The 25,205-nt window shown below is 44.8% G+C and overlaps 2 protein-coding genes across 14 annotated transcripts in view; both read left to right on the forward strand.

Moving 5' to 3' along the window:
• Positions 1 to 25,205, forward strand: part of LOC309330434 (uncharacterized protein) — an 89,183-nt gene that overhangs the window by 15,238 nt on the left and 48,740 nt on the right. The window lies entirely within an intron of this gene.
• BCAN (brevican) overlaps positions 1 to 25,205 on the forward strand; it is a 49,202-nt gene that overhangs the window by 1,062 nt on the left and 22,935 nt on the right. For 3 of the 12 annotated variants that reach the window (XM_081841749.1, XM_081841753.1, XM_081841756.1), the window contains exons 1-4: positions 17,468 to 17,575; positions 22,230 to 22,319; positions 22,613 to 23,005; positions 24,508 to 24,682. In XM_081841749.1, the coding sequence (XP_081697875.1) occupies positions 17,482 to 17,575; positions 22,230 to 22,319; positions 22,613 to 23,005; positions 24,508 to 24,682 (752 nt within the window). In that variant the 5' untranslated portion in view covers positions 17,468 to 17,481. The other 9 variants (XM_081841751.1, XM_081841757.1, XM_081841758.1 and 6 more) reach the window with 8 other exon arrangements.

Consider the following 25,205-nt stretch of genomic DNA (forward strand, 5'->3'; position numbering starts at 1 on the left):
TTTTTAAAAAATAATATTAAATGATTTTTATTTGATTCCCCCCTCAATGCAACATTAGCAGGTTTTGGGAGGGGGTCTTCCCCAAAGCTGGTGTCAGCATGTGGGGCAGGGGGCTTCCCCACCAGTGAAAAGCTCTTTCAAATGACAGAGGGGTTCCTTATCTCAGAAACAATTCCCCCCTTTAATCAACCCCTCTACAATCTTTATTTTAAAGGTTGTATATTGTACATTTGTCACAACCAAAATATAGGACTGGAGGATTTAGGTAAAAATCAGCTGTGTGTCTTAATTCTATAGTGAAGGTTGGGGGAAGTTGGTGGGGTGCCGGGTTTGCCAACGTTGAGACAAACTGATGCAGTGAATGAAAAAAAAATCCCTCAAACTTCTGTGACTGCAGTTCTGGCTTGTTTGCAGATCATTCATTTTCCAGAAGGGCATAACCTTGATTTGGGTGGATTATTGCACTGCCTTAAAACAGCAGTGTGGAAGTCTTTACAGTCAGTCAGTTTATCTTTCAGGGCTCAGGGCTCCATTGGTCCTCTTTTCTCCCCCATTTCCAAATCCGAATCCCTGCCTGAAACACAGGAAGGATTTGAGTGTTCCCCTAGGTATTAATTGGCTGGCTGGATCAGGCAAAGGGCCCATCAACCCAGTATCTTGTTTCCAGCAGTGCCAAGCAAGAAGCTTCTTCTGGAAACTGTCCCAATCAGGGCAGGAAAGTGTTGGCCCTTCCCTGTCCTTGTCTGATGCATCTGGTGGGTACTCAAAGTTATACTGCTCTTAACATGGAGGTTCTACATTGCTATCCTGTGCTTCATTTTCTCTCACTAAAACTGGTAGGCTTTTAAAGTTTCTGTTGCCAAGTGTAGCCGAATTTTGGCCCTTTGTGTATTAAGCTTCTATGGCTGAATTTTAAGGCCACCATGTGAAATTAATATTTCAAAAACTAGCCAAACTAAATAGATTTTAATACAAATTCCACCTCCCAAACCCTGGACTCCCCAATCCAGAATAGTCTAAGCTGGAAAAATTAAGTTAGGATGTTGCTAGTGAGTCTTATTATTATTATTTTTAATTTTATCCCACATTTTGTACAAGGAGCTCAGTGCTTAGTGTCCATCTGCTGAGCACTCATTTTATCTTCATAACAATCCTGTGAGGCAGGCTACACTGTGAGATGGATAACTGCCCAGGGTCACCCTGTGAGATTCCTGGCAGGGTAGAGGTTTGAACCAAGATCAGCTGTATTCTTGGAAGCAAAGCCCACTGTGTTCAATGGGGTTTAGTCCCTGGTGTGTTTGCAACAGCTGCTTGGGTCTGTCTTCTGTATATGGCACACTTCATGAGTTGTTGTTGTTGTTTAGTCGTTTAGTCGTGTCCGACTCTTCATGACCCCATGGACCAGAGCACGCCAGGCACTCCTGTTTTCCACTGCCTCCCACAGATTGGTCAAACTTATGTTCGTAGCTTCGAGAACACTGTCCAACCATCTCGTCCTCTGTCCTCCCCTTCTCCTTGTGCCCTCCATCTTTCCCAACATCAGGGTCTTTTCCAGGGAGTCTTCTCTTCTCATGAGGTGGCCAAAGTATTGGAGCTTCAGCTTCAGGATCTGTCCTTCCAGTGAGCACTCAGGGCTGATTTCCTTGAGAATGGAGAGGTTTGATCTTCTTGCAGTCCATGGGACTCTCGAGAGTCTCCTCCAGCACCAGAATTCAAAAGCATCAATTCTTTGGCGATCAGCCTTCTTTATGGTCCAGCTCTCACTTCCATACATCACTACTGGGAAAACCATAGCTTGAACTATACGGACCTTTGTTGGCAAGGTGATGTCTCTTCATGAGTTACTTTTCTCTAACCCCTCCCTCTCAAAATTAGATTTAAGCTCTAGAGTTTACTCATAAGTCAACTCTTGCAGGTCACCTAGTGATGACTAAGCACAGTTTAATTGGCACGTCACCTGTGGAACGACAGATGCCACGTTCACACCGTACATTTAAAGCACTAAATAAGGTAAAGGTAAAGGACTTCGGATGGTTAAGTCCAGTCAAAGGCAACTATGGGATGCGGTGCTCATCTCACCAAGGGAGCCAGCTTTTGTCCACAGTCAGCTTTCCGGGTCATGTGGCCAGCATGACTAAACTGCTTCTGGTGCAACGGAAACACCGTGACAGAAGCCAGAGCTCAAGGAAACGTCGTTTACCTTCCTGCTGCAGTGGTACCTATTCATCTATTTGCACCGGTATGCTTTTGAACTGCTAGGTTGGCAGAAGCTGGGACGGAGCAAAGGAAGCTCACCCCCATCGTGCGGATTCATAGAATCATAGAATCATAGAGTTGGAAGAGACCACAAGGGCCATCGAGTCCAACCCCCTGCCAAGCAGGAAACACCATCAGAGCACTCCTGACATATGGTTGTCAAGCCTCTGCTTAAAGACCTCCAAAGAAGGAGACTCCACCACACTCCTTGGCAGCAAATTCCACTGTCGAACAGCTCTTACTGTCAGGAAGTTCTTCCTAATGTTTAGGTGGAATCTTCTTTCTTGTAGTTTGGATCCATTGCTCCGTGTCCGCTTCTCTGGAGCAGCAGAAAACAACCTTTCTCCCTCCTCTATGTGACATCCTTTTATATATTTGAACATGGCTATCATATCACCCCTTAACCTCCTCTTCTCCAGGCTAAACATGCCCAGCTCCCTTAGCCGTTCCTCATAAGGCATCGTTTCCAGGCCTTTGACCATTTTGGTTGCCCTCCTCTGGACACGTTCCAGTTTGTCAGTGTCCTTCTTGAACTGTGGTGCCCAGAACTGGACACAGTACTCCAGGTGAGGTCTGACCAGAGCAGAATACAGTGGCACTATTACTTCCCTTGATCTAGATGCTATACTCCTATTGATGAAGCCCAGAATTGCATTGGCTTCTTTAGTTGCCGTGTCACACTGTTGGCTCATGTCAAGTTTGTGGTCAACTAAGACTCCTAGATCCTTTTCACATGTACTGCTCTCAAGCCAGGTGTCACCCATCTTGTATTTGTGCCTCTCATTTTTTTGGCCCAAGTGCAATACTTTACATTTCTCCCTGTTAAAATTCTTGTTTGTTTTGGCTCAGTTCTCTAATCTGTCAAGGTCGTTTTGAAGTGTGATCCTGTCCTCTGGGGTGTTAGCCACCCCTCCCAGTTTGGTGTCATCTGCAAATTTGATCAGGATGCCCTTGAGTCCATCATCCAAGTCGTTGAAAAAGATGTTGAATAAGACCGGGCCCAAGACAGAACCCTGTGGCACCCCACTAGTCACTCTTCTCCAGGATGAAGAGGAACCATTGATGAGCACCCTTTGGGTTTGGTCAGTCAGCCAGTTACAAATCCACTGAGTGGTAGCATAGTCAAGACCGCATTTTACCAGCTTCTTTACAAGAATATCATGGGGCACCTTGTCAAATGCCTTGCTGAAATCAAGGTAGGCTACATCCACTGCGTTCCCTTCATCTACCAGGGTTGTAATTCTGTCAAAAAACGAGATCAGGATTCAAACCGCCGACCTTCTGATCAGCAAGCCCAAGAGCACAGGTCAGCAAACTTTTTCAGCAAGGAGCCGATCCACTGTCCCTCAGACCTTGTGGGGGGCCAGACTATATTTTGGAGGGGGGAAGGAACAAATTTCTATGCCCCACAAATAACCCAGAGATGCATTTTAAATAAAAGCACACATTCTACTCATGTAAAAACATGCTGATTCCTGGACCATCCGTGGGCCGGATTTAGAAGGCAATTGGGCTGGATCTGGACCCTGGGCCTTAGTTTGCCTACCCATACCCAAGAGGCTCAGTGGTTTAGACCACAGTGCCGCTCCCCCTCCCGTGTCCCATTTAAAGCGCTATGACACTACTTTAAACATTCATGGCTTCCCCCAAAGAATTTTGAGAGTAGTAGTTTGTTGAGGATTCTGAGAGCTGTTAGGGGACCCCCTATTCCTCTCCCAGATCTACAATTGCCAGGGTGATTTTAAGGATCAGTCCTTCCCATCTGTCAGGGGTTCTTTAGCTGTGATTCCTGTATTGTAGGGGGTTGCGCTACATGACCCTTGAGATCTCTTCCTTTTTTAGAAAAGTTTTCAGTTTTACAGTTACACCATTTCCCATTCTTATACAGTAGTTCTTTTTGACTTCCCACCCAGCATTCCATGACAATTCTTTTTACATCTTGTTTAGCTGCATATCCATTAATTCCTTCACCTTACTTTCCACACTCTCGTATTTTTTATGTTGTCAGCTGTTGGTCACAAAGTATCCCCTACTTGGAATTTATATTTGAGGTCAATTTTTTGTAAATATTCCCCTAGATACTCCTACTCACTCCTCGTCTGTTTGTCATCTTGATTTCTTATTTCAGATGTCATGCTGGCGAGCTCTGCATATTCAATTAGTTTATTTAGCCATTGTTCTTTCCCTGGGGGTCTCTCTTTGTTCCCAATATCTTACATTTACTATCCTCGCAGCTGTTGTTGCATATAGAAATAGATTGTGGCCTTTCTCTAGTAACTCATTCCCAAGTATGCCTAGAAGGAATGCTTCCGGTTTATTGGGGAATGTGAATTAAAAGATTTTTTTTTAGCTCATTGTACACTATCTCCCCAAATTCCTTTGCCCGTTTACATTTCCATCATAAATGAATAAATGTACCCTCTACTTCCAGACATTTCCAGCATAGTTTTGAGCCTCTTTTATACATTTTAGCCAGGTTGACCAGTGTCAAATACCATCTATATTGCATTTTTTTGCATATTTTCTCTTATTTGATAACATGCAGAGAAGTTCATTGTTAAATTCCATAATTTTCCCCACTCAGAAATTTCAACATTATGCCCAATATCAATAGCCCATTTTATCATTGCCTCCTTTATCAGTTCATCTTTGGTCTCCCATTCTAGCAATAGTTTACATCTTTTAGATAGTTTACATCTTTTTTTGAACATCTCCTTTGTTTGGAAGTATTGAAACCAGTCAGGGACCAACCTTTGGGATCCGTTCCAATCCTACAGTTTTATGATTCTATGAAATAAGGCACCACTAACAAAGATGGCGGTTAACATGGCCACAAAGCAGAACACAAAACAGCTGTCCACATTATGTTCCCCGCCCCTTTGAAAACTTTATTTAGCACCTCTGTCATGTGCAGAGGCAGCCAGGCAGTCTACCTTTGAATACTAGCTCCATTTATGTGGTGAGCAGAACAGAACAGAGGAGGAAAAGGGTGTCACCTTCATACTGATTCTGGGGTGCCAGGAAGAACCTTGCTGAGATGCTGCTCCACAGGGGCTGCAGCTGATGGGAGTTATAGTCCAAAACATCTGGAGGGCACCAGGTGGGGGAAGGCTGGGGTGAAAAGGAGTGCCACAGTGGTCCATGTCTCCCCCTCCCCACCCTTTGCAAGAGGGGTGGAGCCTAGGAGAACAAAGATGGGGCTTGATGGACTAGAGGGCGGAGTCTTGCATCGCCATTTATCCCGCCTCCCTTAACTCTTTCCTGTGCATCTCCAATGTAGGAATTCTGTTCCATTTCCCAATGTGTTTTTAGAACAGATTTATTCTTGTACCCTCTGGATGGAAAGAGCTGTCCGCTTCTCCGCGTCTCATTTTTCCAATCTTCAATTCAGTTCTTTACATTTCCACAGCAACTTGCAATTGTTGCTTTTTTTAAAAAAAATCCTCATGAAAATTCCTCAGCATTTGAATCTTTCCTAATAGAAATATTTTTGTATGAGTTTTGACTAATGCATGCATCGTTGCTGGCAACTTCTCTGAACTGAATGTGTTTTTGTGTGTGACTTTCACATAAGTATTAGGGGAATGTGTGGTTTAAAATTAATGCACTCGATTTTTGTAAACACTGCTTGGTTGGGAAACTCTCTCATGAAATTCAGATAAGTGCAAACTTCGAAGGATGCCTGAGTGTCAGTTCACAGGGGGTTATTGGGTGGTTGTGGTGGTTTTTATTTTGATTTATGTATTTTGTAGTTTTATATTTAGATTGTATTCTGTGAACTGCCCTGAGACATCCGGGTATAGGACGGTACATCAATCAATCAATCAATCAATCAATCAATAATTCTCATCTTTTTTCAGAAAGTGTGAATATGATAGTTCCATCTTGAAATGCAAACGGTATTTTAAATGTATTTATTGTTTTATTCATTTATTATGATATTTATACCCCACCTTTCCTCCAAGAAGCTCAATGTGGCATACATAGTTCTCCCCGCTCCATTTTATTCTCAGAACAACCCTGCAAGATAGGTCAGGGTGACTGGCCCAAGGTCACCCAGTGAGCTTCATGGCCAAGTGGAGACTGGAACTCTGGTCTCCTGGGTTCTAGTCCACACTCTAACCACTACACCACACTGGCTCCGTATGTCTAATTCTGTCCTGGTGCCCACCTCTCTCTCACTGGCCCTCCCCACATAGAAAGTGAGCGGGCCAATGGGAGAAGAAAGGGCTGGAATGGGGGCAGAGATGGCTGGGGCTGCCCCCTGCCTCATTTCTGGCCTCTTGACCTCAGATTTATCCTGAAGACCCTGAGAAGGAAATGCACTCTGTAGGTTCAGCGTATCAGCCCCTTCTACATCCTTCTGTTGCTGTTGAATTGTCACCTGCAGGGTGGGGCATCAGTTTTCCAGGGTCCGCTAGCTGCTGACCTCTACCTCTCTGATGTGTTGGGTGTATCCATGTTGCCAGGTTTTGCTGTGCTTTTCACATCAGCATCATGTGCAGACACTAAAAGGAGGTGACTGTGCCAATCCCTACACATCAAATGTAAAGACAAAGGGAAAATCTGATCCATTATTTCCTGATCAGTTGGCAGCCCTCCTCATTGGCACTGGATGGGTCTCTCCCTTTCTCTCTCTCTCTCTCTCTCTCTCTCTCTCTCTCTCTGGGGCTGGGTGGCTCTCTGGGGAAGAGCCATAACTCAGTGGCTGAAGATCGCAGGTTCAGTCCCTGATGATATCTCTGGATAGGACTGGGAAGGACTCCTGCCTGAAATACTGCAGAGCTGCTGCCAGTCAGTGTTGGCAATACTGAGCTAGATGGGCCACTGGACAGACACAGTATAAGGCATTTCCCTTCCTCTAAGAAGAGCCAGTGAGAGATTTTACTTTCTTGGGTTCCATGATCACTGCAGATGGTGACAGCAACCACGAAATTAAAAGACGCCTGCTTCTCAGGAGAAAAGCAATGACAAACCTAGACCATCTTAAAAAGCAGAGACACCACCTTGCCAACAAAGGTCCGTATAGTTAAAGCTATGGTTTTCCCAGTGGTGATGTATGGAAATGGGAGCTGGACCATAAAGAAGGCTGATCGCTGAAGAATTGATGCTTTTGAATTATGGTGCTGGAGGAGACTCTTGAGATTCCCATGGACTGCAAGAATGGGGGCAGAGAACAGATGGCCAAGCATGCAAAAGGAAGGGAGATAGTAGTAATGGGGGACTTCAATTACCCGGATATTTGCTGGATGTCGAACTCAGCCAAGAGCATAAGGTCAAACAGATTCCTCACTGGCCTTGCAGACAACTTCGTTGTCCAGAAAGTGGGAGAAGCAACAAGAGGAACAGCCATTTTAGATCTGGTCCTAACCAATGTTGATGACCTGGTTAGTGGGGTAGAAGTGGAAGGATCATTAGGCGCGAGTGATCATGCTCTTCTGAAGTTTACTATACAGTTGAAAGGAGCAGCCAAGCATACTAGGACTCAATTTCTTGACTTTAAGAAAGCCGACTTCATAAAACTTAGGGAAGTGCTGGGTGAGATCCCATGGATAGTAATACTAAAAGGAAAGGGAGTTCATGATGGCTGGGAGTTTGTTAAGAGGGAGATAGTAAAAGCACAACTTCAGGCAATACCAATGAGACGGAAACATGGAAGGTGCCTAAAGAAGCCAGGGTGGCTATCTAAAGAACTTTTAACTGAGTTAAGATTAAAAAAGGATGTGTACAAAAAATGGAAAAGGGGGGAAACCACCAAAGAGGAATTCAAACAAATAGCCAGCACGTGTAGACACAAAGTCAGAAAAGCTAAAGCACAGAATGAACTCAGGCTTGCTAGAGAGGTTAAAAGCAACAAAAAAGGCTTTTATGGGTATGTTCGTAGCAAAAGGAAGAACAAAGAAACAGTGGGGTCACTCAGAGGAGAAGATGGTGAAATGCAAACAGGGGACACAGAAAGGCCTGAACTCCTCAATGCCTTCTTTGCCTCAGTCTTTTCCGATAAAGAAAACAATGCCCGACCTGAAGAATTTGGAGCAAATGATTCAGCAGAGGAAACACAGCCCAGAATAACTAAGGAGATAGTACAAGAATACTTGGCTAGTTTAGATGTATTCAAGTCTCCAGGGCCAGATGAACTGCATCCAAGAGTATTAAAAGAACTGGCAGATGTGATCTCAGAACCACTGGCAGTCATCTTTGAGAATTCCTGGAGAACAGGCGAAGTCCCGGCAGACTGGAGGAGGGCAAATGTTGTCCCTATTTTCAAAAAGGGGAAAAGAGAGGACCCAAATAATTACCGTCCAGGCAGTCTGACATCAATACCAGGGAAGATTCTGGAGCAGATCATTAAGCAAACAGTCTGTGAGCACCTAGAAAGGAATGCTGTGATCACCAATAGTCAGCATGGATTTCTGAAAAATAAGTCATGTCAGACTAACCTGATCTCGTTTTTTGACAGAATTACAAGCCTGGTAGATGAAGGGAATGCAGTGGATGTAGCCTACCTTGATTTCAGCAAGGCATTTGACAAGGTGCCCCATGATATTCTTGTAAAGAAGCTGGTAAAATGCGGTCTTGACTATGCTACCACTCAGTGGATTTGTAACTGGCTGACTGACCAAACCCAAAGGGTGCTCATCAATGGTTCCTCTTCATCCTGGAGAAGAGTGACTAGTGGGGTGCCACAGGGTTCTGTCTTGGGCCCGGTCTTATTCAACATCTTTTTCAACGACTTGGATGATGGACTCAAGGGCATCCTGATCAAATTTGCAGATGACACCAAACTGGGAGGGGTGGCTAACACCCCAGAGGACAGGATCACACTTCAAAACGACCTTGACAGATTAGAGAACTGAGCCAAAACAAACAAGAATTTTAACAGGGAGAAATGTAAAGTATTGCACTTGGGCCAAAAAAATGAGAGGCACAAATACAAGATGGGTGACACCTGGCTTGAGAGCAGTACATGTGAAAAGGATCTAGGAGTCTTAGTTGACCACAAACTTGACATGAGCCAACAGTGTGACACGGCAACTAAAGAAGCCAATGCAATTCTGGGCTTCATCAATAGGAGTATAGCATCTAGATCAAGGGAAGTAATAGTGCCACTGTATTCTGCTCTGGTCAGACCTCACCTGGAGTACTGTGTCCAGTTCTGGGCACCACAGTTCAAGAAGGACACTGACAAACTGGAACGTGTCCAGAGGAGGGCAACCAAAATGGTCAAAGGCCTGGAAACGATGCCTTATGAGGAACGGCTAAGGGAGCTGGGCATGTTTAGCCTGGAGAAGAGGAGGTTAAGGGGTGATATGATAGCCATGTTCAAATATATAAAAGGATGTCACATAGAGGAGGGAGAAAGGTTGTTTTCTGCTGCTCCAGAGAAGCAATGGTTCCAAACTACAAGAAAGAAGATTCCACCTAAACATTAGGAAGAACTTCCTGACAGTAAGAGCTGTTCGACAGTGGAATTTGCTGCCAAGGAGTGTGGTGGAGTCTCCTTCTTTGGAGGTCTTTAAGCAGAGGCTTGACAACCATATGTCAGGAGTGCTCTGATGGTGTTTCCTGCTTGGCAGGGGGTTGGACTCGATGGCCCTTGTGGTCTCTTCCAACTCTATGATTCTATGATTCTAAGAAGATCAAACCTCTCCATTCCAAAGGAAATCAGCCCTGAATGCTCACTGGAAGGACAGATCCTGAAGCTGAGACTCCAATACTTTGGCCACCTCATGAGAAGAGAAGACTCCCTGGAAAAGACCCTGATGTTGGGAAAGATGGAGGGCACAAGGAGAAGGGGACGACAGAGGATGAGATGGTTGGACAGTGTTCTCGAAGCTACCAGCATGAGTTTGACTAAACTGCGGGAGGCAGTGGAAGACAGAAGTGCCTGGCGTGCTCTGGTCCACGGGGTCACGAAGAGTCGGACACGACTAAAAAACTAAACAACAACAAAGAAGAGCCCTGCTGGATCAAGCCAAGGGTCCAACTAGTCCAGCATCCTGTTCTCATATTGGCCAACCAGATGCCTGTGGGAACCCTCCAAGCAGGATCTGAGCACAAGAGCCCTCTCCCCTCCTGTAGTTTCCAGCAACTGGTATTCAGAAGCATTTACTGCCTCCAACCATGGAGGCAGAGCAGAGCCACCATGACTCAAAGCCATGGATAGTCTTCTCTGTGAATTTATTCTATCCTTTAAAGTCATCCAACATGGTGGCCATCCCTGCCTCCTGTGGGAGGGAGTTCCATAGTTTAACTATGTGCTGCATGAAGGACTTTCTTTTCTGTGTCCTGAATCTTCCAGCATTCAGCTTCATTGGATGCCCGCGAGTTCTAGTGTTATGAGAGAGGGAGAATAATGTTTCTCCATCCACTTTCTCTGCACCATGCATGATTTTATATGAGTATAACGTTACGTCCTACTTTCCTACTCTCTAAACTAGAAAAGCCCCAGTAAGTTTTTGAGGAAGTTACTCCTAGCGGCAAAGGAGGGGCAGGGGAGAGAGGGCCCATTTTGAGATGCCAGCTGGTGGCATGGAAATTGGCATTCAGGAGATGGAGTGCAATTTAACAAAGAGTTTGCTTTTCACACCAACCAGCCTTCAGGGAGCCAGCTTTTGGCCAGACTCTCTTCCTCTTCCATCGCTGGGACATTTCAAGCCTCAGAAGCTTTGGAACAAGCCAAACAAATCCTCTGGGTGGGGGTTGGGAACAGTGCCGCATTAAACCCTGTGTGGAGGCCCCTAGGCAGTTGAAATATTGGAGCTCAATTCCAAATGAAAAAGAAATAGTCAAAGTTTCCAGTCCTTAAAGCTTTGAAAGTATTTAATAATAATAATAATAATAATAATAATAATAATAATAATAATTTTTTTATTTATACCCCGCCCTCCCCAGCCAAGGCCGGGCTCAGAGCGGCTTACAAACAATAATAAAAACAAGAAGAATGATTACAACTTAAAAACAAAAATAAAATACAACATTAAAATAATGGAACATTAAAATATTAAAATGTAGCCTCGTCACAGGAGGAGAAGGAAAAGAAAAGAAAAAAAAGAGAGGGAGGGAGGGAGGGAATCAAATTTGAGCACTGTTTGGTGCAATCTCAAAAGCTGGGCACCTTGTGGATTGAAATGCCTTGTTTTTCAGGTTAAGCTGCTGCAGCAGGAGGTTCTGGAGGAGAGGAGTCCTAAGCCCCCTCTGAACTGTCCGCACGTCATATAAGTCCTTTGGGACTTGCATTTGGTGATACTGCAAAGGCAGAAACAGCTGCAGGAGGAGGCAGGATGCGTCCCTGGGGAGAGACACAAAGGCAGGACAAGAGCAAGGCATTTATAAATGGCCTAGAGATGGCCTTAGAGCTCAGTGGCAGATAATACGCTTTGCCGCTTTCATTCCTTTGTATCTCTAGGTTGTGTTTGGAATGTATCCTGCCTGAAATCCTGAACAGCCGCTGCCAGTCAGTGCTGACAATACTGGGCTAGATGGTCTTGTAGTCTGACTACAGTTGTCTTCTCAAATATATAGTCTCCTATTAACGTTTGCCAAGGCTGTAATGTTTGATTAGTAGTCAGTTCTGGTCTAGGTGGAACAACGGTATGACTCAGTAGAAAGCCGCTTCCAGTTTGAATCAGCAATTTACCCAGAAACATGTGTACTAGAACCTTGATTTATTTTGAGTAAGCCGAGTAGTAGAATACCTGCTTTGCATGCAGAATGTCCCAGGCTCAGTCCCTGGCATCTGTATGGAGGTTCCGTTTATAATGGAGCAGAAGTACATTCACACAGCTTTGGGTTTCAATAGCCCTTTCCCCCTGTCATTCAAAACATCTGGAGGTCACCAGGTTGGGGAAGGCCAATGTATTTTTCCAGCAAAAGTAAACCACAATCAAGGAGTGAAAACACCTTTTATCTGTTCTCAGCACCTGTTATTCAGAAGTTGAATGCCTTCAGACACAGAGGTTTTGTTTGCTTATCATGCAAAATAGTCACTGATAGACTTCTCCTCTGTTTGTCTAATCTCTATCTAAAGGCATCCAAGATAGTGGCCATGATTGGCCATCCAGTGGCCATGAGTTCCATAAGTTGCACTGTGCACACAAGTCTTTTCTTTTGAATGTCTTGCTACACGCTCAAATACCTCTTTGCACGCAGAAAACGAGTGTCAGGCCTTCTCTTCTGTTTTTCCACTGCGTGGCTCATTCAAGAGGTAGCACCCAAGCTCACAACCCATTGCCATTTATTCTGCCATGTGGGTAGACTGGGCCAAATTAGCTGTTCTCAGGGAAGTGTGTGGCTGTGCCAGCAGGTTGTTGAGGCCTCTGGTCCTGGTTGGCCTCCCCTGAGGCTTCAAAAGACCCTGGGCAATTGCCCAGATTTACTTGGTCATCAGTCTAGACCAGTCTATATCTATTGCAGGAAGGTTGTGTAAATGAGCTCTCTCCAGCCCCGGGAATGTATTATTTGCTTAATACTGCCTTCGCCAGCCTGGTGCCCTCCAGATGTTTTTGACTCTATCTCCCATCAGCTCTGACTACTGGCCAAACTGAAGGGGCAGATGGAGTCCAGACGACCTCTAGACCAGAGGCTCCCCAACCTTTCCTCCCATGGACCACTTGAAAAAGGCTGAGGGTTTCTTGGCAGACAGCTCAGATTCTTCCATGTGCTGTAGCAATTGTCAATGTGCTGTGCTAGATACTTTATGATTTTTAATTGTGTTTCTATTGTTTAATTTATTTCTTACAGATGGTGCTACAATTTGCATTGCATAGAATTCAGATTGTAAGACAATAAAAAACAAGAAATAAAAGAAGTGATACAAATATAATTAAAATCATTATGAATAGTTAATTTTGATGGAAGGTCTACCTTCCCTCTTCAGTCGCATAAGAAGAGCTTGCTGGATCAGGCCAATGGCACATCTAGGCCAGCATCCTGTTCTCACTGTGGCCTGTCAGATACCCCCATGGGAAACATGCAAGCAGGATCCAAGCACAAGAACCCTCCTATGGCTTCCAGCCACTGACATTCAGAAGCATTACTGTCTTCAACCGTGAAGGCAGAGCACAGACAGTGGCTAGTAGCCATCCATAGCCTTTCCCGTCATAAATTTGTCCTATCCTCTTTTAAAGCCACACTACCTCATGTGGGAGTGAGTTACATAGTTTAATGTGTGAAGAAGGACTTTCTCTGAAGTTAATTCCTTGTTCTAAAGATAAGTTTTCCGTAAGAAAAAAAATATAATTATAATAATTTATTTCCCATCCATCTGGCTGGGTTTCCCCAGCCACTCTGGGCGGCTTCCAACAAAATATTAAAATGGTAAAATATGTTTGTTTGTTTTTTGTTTTTAAAAGGACTTTCTCAGAAATCGATGGAAGACTGAGAGCTGCCTGAATGAAGCTTGCACACCAGTGGTGGCCCACAGACCCCACTCTGAGAACTCCTGATCTAGAGGCAACCAGGTTGGGGGCAGGGTTTGGCTTTCATAAGCAGGAAGAAGGGCAGGAGGTTTGTGTGTGACAGGACAGTGATTCACAACAGGAGCAAGGTGGCCGGGGCGGCGGCGGGGGAGACAGACAGACAGACAAGAGACAGAAAAGTGGCTTCAGAGCAGCTAGAAGCATCTTCTGTCCAGCATCTGGAACCTTCCTCTTTTGCCAGGATGCAGTCCAAAAAACCACATGCCCGTCTTCTGCCTGCAGACACAAAGAGATAGCCCACATCCGCCCTTTTAGGCTGCTGCCAATTTCTCTTTCCTGCTGCCATAACATTTCCTGGGCATTTGGAGGCTTATCTCTCTCTCTCAATACCAACCACCCCGCGGTTCCTTAGAGCCTGCCCAGGAACATTCACTCTGCCCCTTGCCAAAGTCAAAGATTTATAGGTTCAGCTGCTTTGTTGTCAAGCTTGAGCGCTGAAAACTAAGTGGGCACCTTGGTGTGTTTGTGTGTTCACAAGGCAACACCCTCCATCCGCTGTTGATTCCACAAGGCAGCTCCCTCCTCCCCTGTTGATATTTTCCAACCTGCCAACTTCTGGAGTCATGTGTGTGTGTGAGAGAACTGCAGCTGTGATGATGGGAAGTCTTTTCATTCCGATTAGTTAGACCACTTGATAGAAATGTTTAAGCAGGTCAGTTGTAAAGAAAAGCCCAGGGTGCAGCCAAGAATGCCAACCAAAGCCTTGCCATCTGAACTTCTTCCTGGAGTTTTTTATTACTTGGTCTGCTTTCCAAAGTGGAATCAGCAGTGGTGTAGAAACCTGCTGATACATACTGCTGTATGAGGATACGTATCCATCATAGAATTGTAGAGTTGGGACCCCAAAAGTCATCTAGTCCAACCTACTGCAAAGCAGGAGTCACAAATAAAGAATCCATCCAACCTCTGTTTAAAAATCTCCAACAAAGGAGAGAGTCCACAACCTTCCAGGGTAGTCTGTTCCACTGTCAAACAGAGGGAGTTCTTCCTATTTTTCAGTTGGAATCTTCTTTCTTGTTATTTGAATGCATTGCTTTGGGTTCTTCCCTTGGAACAGCCAGAAACAAGCCTTTTCTTTCTTCCATGAGACAGCTGTTCAGATATTTGAAGATGGCTATCATTATCACCTCAGTCTTCTCTTCTCCAATTTAAATATCCCCAAGTCCCTCAACTGTTCCTCATAAGGCTTGGTTTCCAGACCCTTCCTTGATCATCTTGCTTGTCCTCCTCTGCACACCTTGCAGCTTGACAATATTCTTCTTAAACTGTGGTGCCCAGAACTGGAAATAGGAGTCCACATAGGGTCTGACCAAGGCAGAAAAGAGTGGTACTATTATTTCCCTTCATCTGAACACTAGACTTCTCTTGATGCAGCCTAGAATTCTATTAGCTTTTTTGCAGGGGGTGGGGGGAGGCTAAGATCTGAGGATGTTGTGCAAAGCTTTGAGGATGAATGGTGTTCATTTTTGGCCACATCCACACCACATGTTTAAATAACTATGATGCTACTTTGAACAGTCATGTTTTCCCCCACAGAATTCTGGGAAGTGTAGTTTGCTAAGGTGCCGGGAGTTGTTAGGAGGCCCTTATTCCACTCCCAGAGCTACAATTTCCAAAGTAGTTTAACAATCCTTCTTCACAGGGAACTCTGGGGATTGTAGTGCTCTGAGTGGAATAGGAACTCTCCTAACAACTCTCAGTGCCCGCAATAAACTACAACTCCCAGACATCTTTGGGAGAAGCTTAAAGTGGTGTTGTAGTGCTTTAAACATATGGCCCTATGCTCCTTCAGGTCATTTTTGCCTCGTCCCATTTCTCTGATTTCCATATCAGCATATAAAACGCTGCAGAATCTTTGTGTACTTTGTGGAATCGTACACATGACAACATCAACAACTAGCGAGTTCTCTTTCTGCAGATAAAATATACGAACACAGGGGGTGGGAGCTCAGATAGCGGTCTTTAAATGTGCAGGTGAAAATATTCGAAGCATGCTCCTGCAGTCACCTCTGAAATAGTCGGAAAGATGCCTGAGTGCACCTGTGATTCGGCCCCTGCTGCATGAGTGGCAGGGCAGGGAATGCTCCCTCAGGAAGGTGAGGGCTTTCCATCATCATAGCTTGTGTGGATGATGTTTCTTCTTGGACATTTGCCAGGGCTTGGACACAATGCTGCTGACTCATTCTGCAGCTGCAGAACGCTACTTCTGTGAGCCTTAACACGGACGGACGGCTTCCTCTCTTTCTCTGTATGGCCACAGGGCACCTTTGTGAGCTAAGCTAAGCCTGCATTTGCATCATACATTTAAAGCACCAGGATGCTGCTTTAAACAGTCACGGCTCGCTTCAAAGTATTCTGGGAGCTGTGGTTTGTTTAGGGTGCTGAGAGTTGTTAGGAGGCTCCTATTCCCCCTCACACGGATAGTTTCCGGAGCGGTTTAACAATCAATCCCTCTTCCCAGGGAACTCTGGAAACTGTAGCTCTGTGAAGGGAAGAGAGGTGTCCTAACAGAACCCTTAACAAACTACAGCTCCCAGGATTCTTTGGGGGCTATTTAAAGTGGTATGGTACTTCTTGAAATGTATAATGCACATGGGGACTATTTCTCTCTGCTTGGCCTTCCTTATAGGGCTGTTGTGTAGATAAAGGGTGTGTGGATAAAGGATGAAAATGGGGATACTTGATTTAAACGTATCTTGGGTAAAAATGAGAATTTTGTGCTAAGAGATTCTGTCTTCTACTGGTCAGCTAAAAGGAAGCTCAAGCCATAGACCAATAACTGTTTCATGACTATGAATTCAGAACTGATCAGCTGATAGAGCTGGCTGGACTGTGCTGTGCCACTAAAACTATAGGTATAGAATGGTTTAACAGTCAGTCCCTCTTCCTAGAGGATTCTGGGAATTTTAGCTCTGTGAAAGGTATAGGGGGTCTCCTTATGAGCTCTCAGGACCCTTAACCAACTTAAGGGTTATTATTTGGGGTAGCCTTGACTGTTTAAAGTGGTATCATAGTGCCTTAAAAGGATGGTGTGAATGTGGCAAGGGGCGCTGATTCTGAATGGGGAGGAAATAGGACATCTGTTTCATACACATGCATGGCTGTGCGCACATGCACACTTTCCCAAGGAGGCAAAAATGTGGTCCTTAAGGTATGTGGGGAAGGGGAAGCTGGGGACACCTCCATGGGATCATTTCGAAGGGGGGGGGGGAGAGTGTGGATCGTAAAATGGTGGCACAAAATTCCAGCACAAGGCAGGCAGCAGCAGAGGTGGCAATGATGACTTTGGCGAGAGAACTGGTATGCAGATATCTTCAGACCAGTCCCTGTCTCACAAGTCTCTCCTACCTCACAAGGATGCTGTAGGCATAAAACAGGACTGCCCTTTTGTATGCCAGCCAGAAGGCCTTGGAGGAGCTTGGTACACACATGCCATTAAATTAGTGCAGATGATAAATAAACTTGAATCTTGGACATGGGATCTTAGGAAAGGGGAACCTCAGGCCTAGGGAAAGAATGTGGCCCCCTGAGCCTCTCTTTCCGGCCCTCAGAACACTCTCCAGCCCACAAACTTCACGGCCCCTGCTTCACACCCTCCTTGAGTGTTTTGGCCTGGTTGGGATGTGTCCTTCAACCCTGAAAATGCCTCTTGCTTCCCTAGATGAAGAACAAGTGTGAGCATGTGAAGAAATTAGCCTCCTGTAGATAGGTAACATGTTTGCCTCTGGCTCCACCCATTACTGGCATGTGGCCCCCAGAAGGCTGTCTAGAAGGGAATGTGGCTCTCAGGCTGAAAAAGATTCTCAACTTCTGGCTTAGGATAACCATAGAGCTACACGGTACTAATATGAGTGGTAACAGTGCTTTCTTGTGGTTCTGAATAAAAGCTACTTAAATGAAGCTTTTTAAAACCAGAGCAGGGAAGCTGAAGTTCCTCAGGCTCACATGGAGCTACTTTCTGCTCATCTAGGCCACTATTTGAAGATCCCATCCCACCCCACAAAATGAGAATTTACCTCTTTCACTGAAACTGCTTTAAATCTCTCCACACCTGAGAAATTTGTTCCTAGATCTGCTGAGAATCCAGAGAATGGATCAAAATGAAAATTAAGTACTGTAGCTTGCAATTGAGTGGGCTGGCTTTAATCTTGCAAACTCAGCCTGTGGGCAACTTAATTACATCTAATGTGGGAGAGAAAGCTCCAGTCAGGCCAAATTTCATCCAAGTTTTTAAAAGGTCTGCTTCCCAAAATGTCCTCATCTGATTTTCTCTTCAATTTCTGGAGTTTTCTCCTGGAGAGTCTGAAATTACCTGGTCTCTTTTTCTTCTTCTCCTCAAAGCACTAGAAATTCTCTCTCTCTCTCTCTCTATATATATATATATGAGAGAAACTTCTTATTTTCGAGAAAACGTGAGTTAGAGATGACATGATAGAAGCTTACACAATAATGCATGACATTTAGAAAGCAGATTTTGAAAAGTATTTCTCCCTCTCTTCATGACACTAGAAGGAGGTGGTCTGTTAGATATTTGAGGCCTAGTCATATATTTCCATTTAGTTTTTAATAAAAATTTAGGTCTTGCACCAGAGTACATAACATGTATCTGTCGAAGGCTTGCACAAGAGATAAAAAGAGGTCTTGCACAAATCCTTTGTATTATTATTATTATTATTTTCATGGTAAAAGCCCAGTGTGATTACAATCTCTGAGGTAATCCCTCACTTGTACTCTTTAGAAAATAGTTTGTTGAAACTGGGAGGTTCCTTCCACAAACAGCAACTGAAATAGGCCACTTCTATCATTTGGGCCACTGGAAAAAACCAAAATGACGTATGTTATGCTCAGCTCAGGTGGGGAGCGAACAGAAGTAGGGGTGTATCAGTAGAGACTTCCAAATTGCCACACATATGACAACCCTCCAATCCCAGGTTAATTTTCTCTATTGGTTTTGTGTGTTTTTTTGCAGCAAATGTACAAGGAAAGAAAGAACAGAAAACAACCCTGCATTTTGATAATGCCAGTGTTGTACAGGTGTTGCAAAAAACTTATGTACATGAGCAGCACTGACTCCATAATAAGCTCCTGCCTAAATGGAATCACTCACAGAAAGCACAAGTTAAGATACATGGCTATAGTGAGGCAGAATGAGGCTGCTGCCTCAGGCGGCAAATGCTGAGGAAGTGGAGGAAGCTGTGTGTGTGCCCCATGGCCTACCCAATGCCTGCTCCCCTCAGGTGCCATGGAGGATGCTGCCCAAGAGCTAGCACCCAATTAAGATTCAACTGCCAGTCTGGCAGGCTGTCGTACATGGAATGGGAGGAAAGGTGCCATATTGTCATTCACCTCAGGTGGCAAAATGTTTCGGGCCAGCCCTAGATACAGCTCTTCCCTCAAACACTCTGGTTCCTGTGGGATGATTCTGCCTGTGCTGTTGTCAGATAACCTTCCCTATTTGTACTTCAGTTCCACCATGGGATTCAGAGAGAGAAAGAGAAATAGCACAGGAAAACACAGCGCCACAAAGTCAAACATGGCGGGGAGTACAACATTAACTGCCTGAGAACCTGCTAAGATTTATTCTCTGGAGGAAAAAAGAGACTGGTGAGGGCATTCTTTTCTGAATGCCCCTGGCACAAAAAGACCACCCTTGCCATAGCCTTTTTTCTTTTTCTCCTTCCAAATAATAACTCTTTAACAAGGCAGAAGGGAAGAAAAGAATCTTTGGCCAGTCTCCGACATTCAAACAGGGAATGAGGGAAGGACATGGGTTCTGAATGGAATCTTAAAAGGCCTCGTCCCTGTGACTAATCGGAGGGAAGGAGACCTCGTTTTTCTCTCACACTGTGGGCCTGGATGGCAGTGGTGGCAGCCCAAATGGAGCCAGTGAAGCTTTGCTAAAGAGACGTATGATTAAAAAGCTCTCAGGAACCACAGAGCATAAAAGTTGGCCACTCTCTTAATTTAGGGGCTTCCTCAGAATTTCCAGCTGAAATTCGCTTTGCTGAGCTCTGCAGAGGATGTCTAGTTCTCAGGGTTGTAGCGTTTTAACTTTCTCCTCAGAGCCCCCAATGTGGGGCCATTTTGCTGTGTACAACAATATGGTGGCCATTGCATGTGCAGAAGCTAATTGGGGTAGCAGTTGACTCTTAGGCCAAATTCACACCATACATTTAAATCACCACAAAGCAGTCATGACTTCATTCAAAGGATTCTGGGAGCTGCAGTCTGTTAAGGGTGCTGAGAGACCCTATTCCTCTCACAGAACTACAATTTCCAGAGTTTCCTGTGAAGGGTGATTGATTGTTAATGCACATGGGGAATTGTAGCTCTGGGAGGAAAATTGGGATCTCCTAACAAATCTCAGCTCCCTTAAAAAGCTACAGCTCCCAGAATCCTTTGGATGAAACCACGACTGCTTCATGGTGATTTAAATGTATGGTGTGAATGTGCCCTATGTTTACTCAAAGTAAGTTCAATTGAATTCGGTGGATCATGTGCTTGGGAAAATGAGGTTGGGTTGCAGCCTCAGTGAATTAATCATATGAACTTTTGACCACTTAATCAATTGATTTAGATCTGGAATCAATTTGTCTATGAAAAATAAATGTTATCAAGGAAAAAAACATACTTTGTTCTTAATGATCTATGAGTTTGTTGCAGCAATTTGCCTTTGTGAGAAGGGGCCTTTCCTGTTCCCTTTCACACAAAGAAATGGAGGCCTCCTCTACGATGCTACTTTCCAGCTGCAATTTATACAAGTACTTGTATTAAAAATAAATAATACATAGACTAGTTGTCTAGGCCATATTTTGTTGGACTCGAATTCCCATCATTCCTGACCATTGGCTAAGCTGGCTGAGGAGTTGCGGTCCAGCAACATCTGGAGGACACCAAGTTGGCTGATTTAAGTGAAATTGGGCCCTGGGCTGAGCTAAAAACACCCAGAACCTAAATGGGAAGCCTCACCCCAAATTGGCCTGCCTCAGACCGTCTGTCTTCTGTGACTTTGGGATGAAACAGTCTTTGCAAAAATGCCAAAGCGGGTGATGCTACGAGCTGTGCCAAGGCCGCTTAGAAATAAATTACAGGAGATACTGTTCAATGAAGCGAGTGAAACAAGGCCCGTCATGCAGAAACACTTCAGACAGTACTGACGAAAGGTCATAGTACTTGTAAAGAAGAGTCTGCCCTTCAGAAGAATATGGCCTAGACAATGGGGTGGAGAATGTGCCAGCGAAATGTCTTTTGCTGGCTGACATTTTCCCTGATAGCAGTTGATCTGCAAGTGCAACTTCAATTACCTATTGGCAGCCACTGCTCTGTGCCAAGGGAAAGCTTGGCTACAGCTCCAAGGATGTTGGTTTCACTTATTGGGCACCATGTCATGCCAAAGAGCAGCTTTTGCCAACCTGGTGCCCTCCCAAAGTTTTGGACTACATTTAGAATCATAGAATCATAGAGTTGGAAGAGACCACAAGGGCCATCGAGTCCAACCCCCTGCCAAGCAGGAAACACCATCAGAGCACTCCTGACATATGGTTGTCAAGCCTCTGCTTAAAGACCTCCAAAGAAGGAGACTCTACCACACTCCTTGGCAGCAAATTCCACTGTCGAACAGCTCTTACTGTCAGGAAGTTCTTCCTATTTAGACTCATATCGCTGGGGAATGGGTATTTTAAGGCCACATTTGCACCATACATTTAAAGCTCTATCTCGCCACTTTAAAGAGTCATGGCTCCCCACAAATAATTCTGGTTATGGCTGTAGCTTATTGGTAGAGTACCTATCGTGGATGCAGAAAGTCCCAGGTTCAATCCCTGGCAACTCCAGGTGGAGCTGGAACAGGGTTCCTGCCTGAAACCCTGGAGAACATGACAATACTGAGCAAGATGGAACGATGGGCCTTTTATCAGTGTAAGGCAGCTTCCTATGTGCTATTACAGGAGCTGCAGTTTGTTAGGAGCCCCACTATTCCCCTCACAATAAAGAGGTCTAAGAGTCAATCCCTCCACCTAGGGAACTCCAGGACTGTGATCAGGTATAACAGAGTGTTGGGCTAGGACCTGGGAGACCAGAGTTCAAATCCTGACTTGTCCATGAAGCTCACTGGGTGATCCTTGAGTACCTCAAAGCCTAATCTGTCTCACAGGGCATTAAATGAGGGGAGGGGGCGATAATGTATGCTTGAGCTACTTTGACAAAAAAGTAGGATATAAATACAATGAATAAATAAAATAATAAATACTGTATTCCGTTAGGACAAATGGCCTCTTTGTGTTAAACTAACAAAGTTTATCCTCCAGTTCACTTCTTTAGGATTAAATCTTTCTTTTTTTTGAAAAATCTTCTATGGAAAAACAGCCCAACAAAGACATTTCTTAATTTTTGTTTCTTTCAGGTACTCGGAAGAATGCTGGAGCTGGCATTTGTCTTGGATTTTCTTCTGCCTACTTTTCTAATACTTTTTATATTTCCCCCTCTCCCTGACAGAAACCGTAATGGCGTATATCCTGCTGGTATTCTCTACCTTTGCCCAGGCTGTTTTCACGAATGCATTCAGCTTCTCCAGGGAAAGCACAGGTAACTGGGAACTTGGGGCTAGTCTACAGCAGCAGGTAGAACTGGATCTACTGGTAAATCTCTGGGAGATTTCCAGTAGATCAACAAGACTTTCTAAGGCCCCCTCTGACTGAACATTTAAAGCAGTATCACACCACTTTAAACACTCCTGGATTCTCCCAAAGAATCATGGGAACTGTAGTTTGTTAGAGGGGTGTATAAAATGATGCAGCCCAGGACTGAGGCCATGGGCTGTTATTCCTAAATCTGCCCTGTGCCAAATCTGAACTTCTCATGTTACTTCTCCCTTCCAGATGACCTCAAAGCTCTGCGGGTCTCCATTGCCAAATACCCACCAGTCCGAGCTGTTCTTTCCGGCAGCCTCACCATCCCCTGCCACGTTACCTACTTGCATCCACTGCCCACTTCCGGGACTGCAGGCCGCCGGGCTGTCCAAGGGGCACCCCGTGTGAAATGGACCTTCATCACAGAGGGCAGAGAAGCAGAGATCCTGGTCGCTCGGGGCCTGAAGGTGAAGGTGAGCGAAGCCTACCGCGACAGAGTCTCCCTGCCCTTTTATCCAGACTCACCAACAGATGCCACCTTGGTCCTGAGCGAACTGCGGTCCAACGACTCCGGGGTGTACCGTTGCGATGTCCAGCATGGGATCGAGGATGGGCATGACCTGCTGCAGGTGAAGGTCAAAGGTAACGTTGCGCTCTGGCAGAGTGTCTTGCTGAAAGGGCTTGCTGTGTTTATTGCTGATTCAAGTCCCATAGCATTAGGCCTGATCTCAGGAAACACCCATTCTAATTGCAGAGGTTGGGGGGGGGGAATATAAGGACTCAGCCACACTTTTGCTTGTTCTGTGCCAGAAAGCACAGGTTTGTGTGGCTTGTTTTGTGTTTTCTAGGCATGAGTCTGGTTGTTTTTCTACTGGTTCTGTTGCTTTCATTGGAAAAACCTGCACTTTAGCACTGAATTGAAGAAAATGTCAGTCTGCAGAAAACCCAATTGGCGTTTACTTATTTCAGCAGTAAAACCACATTTTTCCAGAGGAAAGTGGCAGGAGAAGCAGAAGTCTAGATGAACCCTAAGTTTTATTCAGTTTCAGAACTAACACAAAAAATAAAGCCATGTTGCATTCAGAACTGAAAAACATCAGTCCCCTTGCACACCCAGCACTCTCCCCCACTTGGGATTCCTAGCAACTGCCTCCGACCATGAGGCTGAGAATACCCATGGGTGTAACCAAAGGGGGACGGGGGCAGCTGCCTCCCCCACATCAAGTAAAACAATAGAAATACTTAACTATCTGACCAATCTCGTTGGCTCTGTCCCCCCCCCCAACAAAAGTCCTGCCCCCCCAACAAAAATCCTGGCTACACCCATGAGAATAGCCATCATGGCTAGTAGCCATTGGTAGCCATATTTAGTTTAGAGAAGTAGTAAGTAAGAAGCGACATGATAGAAGTTTATAAAATTATGCATAGTATGGGGAAAGTGGATAGAGAAAGGTTTTTCTCCCTCTGCCACAACACTAAAACTCGTCGACACCCAATGAAACTGAATGTTGAAAGATTCAGGACATAGAAAAGAAAGTACTTCTTCATGCAGCACATGGTTAAACTACAGAAATCATTCCTACAGGATGCAGTGATGGCCACTGATTCGGATGACTTAAAAAGTTTAGACAAATTCATGGAGGAGCAGGCTATCGATGGCTGCTAGCAACAATGGTTATGCTCTGCCTCCCACAGGCATCTGGTTGGCCACTGTGAGAACAGAATGCTAGACCAGATGGACCCTATGCCTGATCTTCTTATGTATTCAAATGCATACTGCCCTGAATATGGAGATTCCACTAAACCTTTATGATCACTAACAGCCACTGGCGGACCACTCTTCATGAACTTATCTAATCATTTATAAAGCTAGATCTTCATTACTGGCAAAACACCCAGCAGAATTGGATTGATTAAAGGCCCCCTTTGGATGCACACAAGCTGATTCAACACCATGCATATAAGCACATTTATAACACTTTGACAGCCTTGGCTTCATCCAACGAATCCTAGGACTGTAGCTTACCCTCCACAGAGCTCCAATTCCCAGCACCCTTAGCAAACTACAGTTCCCAGGATTATTGGAGGAAAGCAATGCACTTTCACTTTGCTCTAAATGTATGATGTCTTCTCCCATCTTCTAGGAGTTGTGTTCCTTTACCGGGAAGGCTCTGCCCGCTATGCGTACACCTTTGCCAAGGCCCAGGAGGCCTGTACCAGAATAGAAGCTGAGATCGCCACACCGGAGCAGCTGTATGCTGCCTATCTCAGTGGTTACGAGCAGTGTGATGCAGGCTGGATCGCCGACCAAACCGTCAGGTAGCTGGGACTTCGAAGCTCAGTCAGTCAGTGGCAGGGGGTGGAAAATGTTCTGCGACCCGTAGAAATTTATTTATTATTTATTTATTGCATTTAGACCCTACCTTTTCCTCCAAGGAGCTCAAAGTGGTGTACATAGTGCTCCTGCTCCTCTTCCTCATTTAATCCCTATAAGAACCCTGCAGGTTAGGTTAGGTTGAGAGGCAGTGATTGGCCCAAGGTCACCCAGTGAGCTTCATGACCAAATGGGGATCCAAACCCTGGTCTCCCAGGTCCTAGTCTGACACTTAACCACCACAATGGCTCTCTTTATTAAATTTTAAAGTGTGAATTAGTGACATAATGAATGGATAGAATATCAGTCAAACTGGCCTCTTTCTTTCTTTCTTTTAACATTCCTCTTTACATTTAAAATTATTTTTCAAGTACATATATAGAATAATTACAGTTCAAAGAGCCAGGCTTTTATATATCTAGTTTTTCTTTTCTTGTAGAATTGGTATAGAATGAAGGCACCTGTGGT

Source organism: Podarcis erhardii, assembly GCF_964252035.2.
Source record: "Podarcis erhardii genome assembly, chromosome: 15".
NCBI lineage: Eukaryota > Metazoa > Chordata > Lepidosauria > Squamata > Lacertidae > Podarcis > Podarcis erhardii.